Source organism: Monopterus albus, unplaced genomic scaffold, assembly GCF_001952655.1.
Source record: "Monopterus albus unplaced genomic scaffold, M_albus_1.0 scaffold35.1, whole genome shotgun sequence".
Taxonomy (NCBI): Eukaryota; Metazoa; Chordata; class Actinopteri; order Synbranchiformes; family Synbranchidae; genus Monopterus; species Monopterus albus.
The window spans coordinates 1,555,800-1,563,493 of NW_018127915.1; the positions used below are offsets into that span (position 1 = coordinate 1,555,800).

A 7,694-nucleotide genomic window follows, 5' to 3' on the forward strand; every position below is an offset into this window, starting at 1 on the left:
ATGATGCACAGCCTCTGTCAGGTTAGTCGAGGACACCTGCATTGCCTCTGTCACTGCTTGCCACAATGCTGCTGCCACACTCCTAATAATTACTCACACACACAGACTAGACCCTCACGCTCTGCTCGACCTGGAGTGTGTGTGTGTGTGGGGTGGAGGTGAGGGATGGAGAGCTCTGCGGCGGCTGTCTGTGATTGACCTGATTATGGAAAACAGCCCCTGGCGTTACTCCCAGAGGAGGCATGGATTGATGCATCTTCATGAAAAATATTCCTGTTGTGTCGGCTTCTGTCACAAGATGCCTGTGGATACAGCCCAGCCATGGCAGACTGCCAAGAGGGAGAGAGAGGAACGGAGAGGCACATTTTATAGAAGGAAAGAGGGATGGAGGGAGATTGTTAGTGAAAAAGAGAGATTTATGCAGCATTTGTTATGTCAAATTTATGGTAAATATTATGTATGTTGGCATCCTAGGGGTAATTACAGCCAGGATATGTGTGATGGTTTTTGCAGGCTCCAATAATTTCTTCATTGCATCACACACTATGGATGTGCATTAACACAGGTGGCAAACAAAGCAGACAAACCTGGTTGCAGATGAGATGGCAGATCGTCAACCTTAGCAGGAAGTTGTTCACTTGAGCAGGTTTGTGGTAGGGATAAAGGTTGGGTACTAGATGTTCGGAGTTAAGGTTAACATTAACCCTAATCGTAAGGCAGCTTCCAGAAAAAGTTGACAACTTCCAACAGTTTTGCCAGTGGTCCAGGTTTGGTCACATTCCTCCATCTTGGCTGCAGCCAGGTTCCTCCCCATTATCACCATATTCAAAGGATATTGCACCTTGCCTTGCCATGACAGCAGGCCTGCCTTCTTTGGCATTAGTGTGGTTGTTCGTGACGTGATGTTGTTGGACAGCACTGTCAGGATATTGCTCTTATAAATATAAGTGTGTATAGACATAGTGTATTTGCCCAAAGAAACAACTTGTGTTTGTTGCCACAAGTTCTTTCTTGGTGTGTGCTCCTCTCCATCCTGGTTTTGTTTTTCTTGGCGTGTGCTCCTCTCCATCCTGGTTTTGTTGATGAGGAATTGTGTAATATCTGTCATCTTAAGCTTGATTTCAAAACCAAGAGAGGCTGAGGTTGTTGACATTAATAAAGATTCCAATGTGCCATTTGAGTTTACATCAACATGTGAATTTGAACATGTAAGATCATTTGTGAATCTGCAAACAGGGACCATGTGTAATGACACCTGAGCCAGTTCCATTCACTGATGAAGACTGAGATGCACATTAAAGCTCCAGAAAAGCTAGATGAGAAAGAAGACTCCAGTTGTGAGAGTCTTATTTTCAGCAGCACAACAGCATATAGAGCCTGTGTGTTGAACATGAAACTCTGATCACTTTTTGTGGTTATGTTGGCTAAGTGTCACTTCATCACCTGTGGACCTGATAATCATACAGAGCAGCCTCAACACTGTATCCCAAGTTCATGTTAGGCAGTTCATCATGTCTGCGTGCAAACAAAATTGAGCAGCTGTAGCTGTTACAGCCAAAACTATCCAAAGTAATCTCTCACCCTGAGAAGGAACTATATAGCTACTCATCTGGTAAACACATCAATGAAGCATTAAAAGAAATGTTATTTTTGTTTGCTTTTTCCTAGAGGAAGGACATTTTGCTTATGGTTGGACCAAGGCTTTGGAAGGGAGTTTCCCATTTCAGGAGGAAGTCAGTTATTCATTTTCAGGCATGGGGGGGGGGTTGAGCGTCACTGTGACAGCAGCAGCACCTCTGAGATTAAGGACAAATATGGATGGATGTGTGCCTCGTGTATTGTTTCACCATGCAAGCCAAGCTCCTCTTGTCCCTCTGCCAAACAACCACTGGCCTATCATCATCAGCTTTAAAAACACATTTAAAACTGCCAAATACTCTGCTGTATTATGCCTTTTATAACTGAGGGTCTCTAGAATAATGACTTCATCAGTGGACTGAAGCTTTAGTATAATGAGATTTAAGTGGAGCAGTAAAATATTACCCATAGCTTCTTTTTCAGATGAGAATTGGATTAAAATTGGGTCGAAAAAGCACAATTATGAACCAAAAGTGATTTGTTTTCTCACAGATATATGATGTATCTCAGACTGTATTCAAGCCAACATCTTATACATCTCGTTCCCCCCCACTTTCCATTCGGACCTGTCAAATGCTAAAAATCCTGAACAATAAAAACATGGCTCAGCACTTTTGGAGCGAGCACCATAAAATGTAATAAAAGGGTAGACATCATCTGGGCCAATTATACAATCAAACTCTCAAGTATCAGAGTAATCTCGTTGCCATTAAAAATGCATTACCCTGAACAACATTTATCAACAGATTGGCTGTGTCACCAATGTAATATTTGTTCAGAAAAATGGCTCCTTTGCAGCATCAGTGGGACAGCTAAATTTCTCTCATACCCACAGAGTTTTTTGTTTGTTTTCTTATTTCCTTGTCATGAATTTTTCATAAGCCACTTGATGAGACATTTCATGCGTTTGCCTTTATTAAGCACAGTAAGAAGTCTTGGGGTAGTTGATATTTTTCCTCTCTCTGACTGCTACAGTGGCTTTTGACTACAGGAGGCAGATTCTCATAATGACTTATAGTCTATTTACCCCTGCCTTGTTAGAAAAGTTCTGGCAGTGGTTAGAGGAAGCTTGAATTAATTGGACAAATCTTACTGGTATACATGTTTCACATTAGGAAAGATTACCAAAAAAATTCACCAGTTTGCAGTGTTAGCACGCTGGCACATCATGGTAGGTTTAACATTTATTATGTTTGCACGCTGGTGTTTTGCTCAAAGAACCACTAGCATATCTCTAGACTCTGACTCTAGGTTTGTATTTCTCAGTTTGCATAGGACTTGCAAGTTCATTTTTTTCTGTTCAGCATGAACAGACATGGTCGATATTTGTGAGTGGGAAAAAATGATTTGAAAAAAGGTTTTAGTCTCATTATTTTCCACCTCAACAGGGGTAGGTTTATTCTGTTTTAATCAGCAGTTACCCAGAAATGCTGAAGTTAGCTACTAATCATGGCACTGGATGCTGGTACTGATGTGCCAAATATATGGTCTTCTAAACAAAGTAAAGGCTTGTTATTTACATTGTCACTTCAGTTACATAGCTCCGTTCTGTGTATTGTCTCCATGTCATTTCTAAAAACAGAAACCATTTTCCATGGAGGATTAACTTCTAAAGATCAGTCAGATGTGATGAAATCATGTAACACGTCATGCAGACAGACTGGTAAGAGCAGCCAGGTGTGGTGGAAAACATAACCTCATATCTGACCTTTTCTCTAAACTAATTTGAATCAGAGTGCACGCAGACACAAGCCAATTAGGGCACATGGGCTGGTTGTTTCCTTACTGTGCTGGAAAAAGACCTGACAAGATGTCTGGCGAGATTTACAGTAGATAAATAATAAAAGACCTGATTAGGACAAATGTGGTGTGTAGGTCAACAGAGCCAGGTGGATGTGGATAAGGGAGTGGAAGTTGACTTCTAATGAAGCCTCAGGTGGCCACTCAGGAAGAGATCATACACTGTGTGTGTGTGTTTGTGGATATGGAGTTGTGTTCCTGTGACTGTGAGTGACATTTGGTTCTCCCCAGAAAGAATTTGCACTGAAATCCAACCCCAGATGTGTCACAGTAGATGTGTCACAGTAGCTGTCTGTAGTGGCTGTGCAATTGGTATGAGCTGAAGTTAGTTTGGTGTCTGGGGAAAAGCCTATTGATGTGAAGACACCCCTCTCCCTCAGAGGTAGAGAATGGAAGCCAATTTGTGGGACATATGACCAGACTTTGTTTGGTGGGATCAGGTGACCTCGCTAACAACAAAAGGGGAAGCTTCAAATCCTGCATCCTCTAATGCAAACGCTGCCAGTCGTGATTCATTTTCAGGGAAACTGTATAGACTGAGATGTATGACCTTAACTCTAAGCTTTTGTTTACAGCTATAGCCAGCCAGTATAGCCATTTACAATATAGTATGTACATGTTTTGGTGCACATTTACTCCTTAGCAAAAGTGACTTGTCGACACCTGCAAAAAGAATGATAATGAATTTGAAAGGTTCACTTTCTTCATCCTCTGTTCAAACAATGCACCGGCCATTTGCAGTCATGATAAACCCTTGTGAGGTGTTTGAAAGTGAACTCATGGAGTTATGGTGATGTCCACTTGGGGTTAAAAACAGTTTTTTATGCTGCTTTTTTCTCTCTTTGTTGCTTTGTGTTGGTTGATTTGAAGATGCTGTTGTACTGCTGATGTGCAGCCATAGTCTCACCAGGAAATGTGTTGACAGAACAATAGGTTTCCTTTATGTTGGTCAGGTTTTTATTACACTCTGTCCAGTTTTGTGAGCATATTTGTTGACACTGGTTATGTCACTATCCAGATTTGCTATAAAAGAAAAGTTTAGAGCTGACTCAAGTTAATCACTAATCAAAATAACTGCCTAAGTTATTTTATTCAAGCAAAAATGTAAACTAGTTCCAGCTGAGGACTGGCTGCTTGTCTTGGTCATATGTAATTGTAAACTGAAGATCTTCTGGTTTTAAACTGTTGTACAGGCAAAAGAAGTGATGTGAAGTTGTGACCTTGGGCTCTTGGGGAATATGATGTGCATTTCCTCTGTTTTCTGATCATTAATCAATCAGTTGATCTCTTGATTAATCAAGGAAATAATCTGCAGTATAGTCTGTGATAAAAATAATTGTGACGTGGCATCCTAAAATGTTTAGAAGGGTCATCTTAAGGCCAAGGTTGGTGCAAGTTATTCAGAAAGTAAACCAAAAGGGCCAATTGGACAATCAGGAGAACAACAGTGGGAATAAATGAATATCTGTTTACAACTGTATACGATTCTTCAAGTATTACAATTTATTACAAAAACTAGAACCTTTTTCATCTGCCAGTGTTGCCATGCTTGAAGCATATAACAATACAGTATAAAATCTCAACTTAAAGGTAGGAAGGTAAAAGCAAAGACCATAGATGCTGACGCAGCATTTACAGACGTTAAGACATGCTGTTACTGTACAGAACATTCCCACTGAAATACAAACATCTGCAAATGCGCCATTGTCATCAGTGAATTGCGTTTTTGCAATAAACAATGTGATCCAAACTTTTTCAGTGTTACAAGAAACACCTCCACTGAAATTCAGTTACATAAAATAGCTAAACGATAACACTCTACAAATCATAATGAAATGTGCTGAGATCTTTTTTTTTTTTTCTTCAACAGCCCAAGGCACTCAGGCTCCAATGTTGGCAATAAATACGTCATTCCTTACACAACATCACGGCAGGGAAGGCGGTGGTAGAGAAAAAAGAGGGAGAGAGAAACATTGTTTTCTATTTCAGAACACATTCCTTTCATAGAAGTCCACCTTGTCCTTTTTCACAGTGACAACCCCCGGCAGTTGAGACCGAAAAGACGTTGAACAAGTCGTTGTGTTGATTTGAGTGAAATCTGTTCACTGAAAACTACATAACCTCCGAATGACCTTTAGATGCTAGCCTGTCATTTTGGTGTCAGAGGGCGTCCTCTGCTGGAGTGGCCTCAGCTGCTTTTTCAAATGAAAAGTAAGCCTGATGTGCGCTGAAGCACCACAGGATGCCAGTGCGTCCATCTCCGGTGAACTGTCCCAGTGTGAGAATCTGCTAGAAATCTATCAAAATTATATTTTCCAATTTCTAACAAATCCAGATGCTATTCATTGACATAATTGCTTCCTGATCTTTCAGCTTAGTTTACCAATGCTGTGGCAACAGTGGTTTTAACAAATGCGCTGATCTCCTCTTTTCTCCCAGTTCAGTTGAGCTGGCGACAAGCTTCAAATGTCCACTTTGAGGCACCTCCGTAAATATCAAGGCTTGTCTCCATCCATGCAAAAACATTGCCCACTTGCGCTTTGCTGCTGCAAGTTGCTAAATTATAAATCTCTCCGATGGATAGTTTCCTATCCCAAATGTGAAAATTTGCCAGGTCTCCAACAAATGCTTGTGTGGCATCAAATCCTCCTCCAAGCGTGTCCTGCAGTAAAGACAGATGGATTTAATCAAGGGTGATAAGATTCTCCCCCTCCCTTAGGCTGCTTTATAGAAATTGCTTCCTGGATTATCTGTTATTTGTTTTTTATTTAATGAATGATAAATATGCATCATCAATCCAGTGGGAGTCTTGATGAGTTCCAGTTAAAGACCTAATCAACTTATTAAACCTATTACAGGGAAAGATGGTTTGGAAATTGAATTCTGTTTAATGGTGCTGAAATCTCATTAGAATGGCAAAGCTTTTGCAGTAGACGCATGTTGTGTTTACCTGCTCCTGACCGAGGATCAGCAGGCCCTGTGGTTTGATTGGATGGTAGGGAGCCAGATTCTCTCCACTCCCTCTCCTCACACCATCTTGGAAAGCCTCCCAAACACCGTCACGAGTGGTCCAGGTCACACAGATATGATGCCACTTTCCGTCATTGATGAGAAATGGCAGCTTTGCGACCTTGAATGGTTTCAAACGCAGAGACATAATGTGAATGTTTGCTTCAACGAACCAAAATAACTCAGTTTAAATTCACTGAACAGTTTCACTGAGTATCAGACTTACCTTGTCATTTATTAGTATCTCCATTGGGTTGTTTCCCCACTCTATGAGCACCAGCTCGTTAGCCTGACCAGGAACTGCGTAGGAGAAAGGTGTGCCCACTCCAGGAGAGGCGTTGGACTTGAGCCACATGCACACTGTGAGTGCGTACATCTCCGGCAAACTCTTCTTCACTTTTGCGTACATGTAGTTGGTTCTCAGTGGGAAGGTGAGCTGGAATTTATCCAGAGGCCTGTTTTCTCTTTGACCTACGAAGAAGAAAGCCAAAAGCTAAGGACACTTGGTAGCAGGCAGTGTGTGTGTTTCTTCCTTTTCATTTTAGCAAGATAAATATAATTCCCAATGCTCACATCTTGGGGTTTGCATGGGAATTGTATTAGACAACAAATCCACAATCGTGACGCCTCAGATTTGTGCTAATCTTGCACGATAAATCCATCAGCACACCAATAGTGACGCTCTTATCCTTCATCTCGCTTTCCTCGCCATCACCATTTCACTACCAGATACATATTTTTGCTAAATGGTTTTACAGGTGTCCCAACCCGAGAGTGCAGAATGTCTCACAGAGCTGATGGAGTCACTGTTAAAAATGGTGTAATCTGCGTAAATTAGAGCAGGAAACTGCCGAATATACTGGGCTGCTCGTGCTTTGTGCGGGTGACTGAACATTAAATGTCATGGCGGTGTCATTAAAGCCTGCAGTGTCGAATTGGGTGTGAAAAGAGATTTGCTGTCACTTGCTACAATGTGGCGATCTGATATCTCCTCTCGATTAGTAATCGTTCTTCGGCCTGGCCTCCGGAACTCTCAAAGCCCGTTATCTCCGCGCAAAAGCCCGTTATCTTCGCACACCCACCTTTCTCCAGGTCGGTGATCCTCTGGTGTAGAGATGTGAGGGTGGACTCCACTCTCCCACGCTGCTCTGTTTCATTCCGTTGTCCGGGCTTCACCTCCTCGATGCTGTTCACTCGGGACAACACTTGCTTCTCCAAGTCGTCGATTTTACTCTGGAGCAGGTCCT

At 41.8% G+C, this 7,694-nt stretch overlaps 1 protein-coding gene across 1 annotated transcript in view; it reads right to left on the reverse strand.

Moving 5' to 3' along the window:
- Positions 1-4,918: 4,918 nt before the first annotated feature.
- The window catches only part of nptx1l (neuronal pentraxin 1 like), a 4,078-nt gene continuing 1,302 nt past the window's right edge, over positions 4,919-7,694 (reverse strand). Inside the window, exons 2-5 of the mRNA XM_020597817.1 lie at positions 7,530-7,692; positions 6,674-6,918; positions 6,389-6,568; positions 4,919-6,100 (exon numbers count right to left, since the gene is read on the reverse strand). Coding sequence (XP_020453473.1) covers positions 5,879-6,100; positions 6,389-6,568; positions 6,674-6,918; positions 7,530-7,692 — 810 coding nt within the window. The 3' untranslated portion in view covers positions 4,919-5,878. The remainder of the gene's footprint in view (positions 6,101-6,388; positions 6,569-6,673; positions 6,919-7,529; positions 7,693-7,694) is intronic.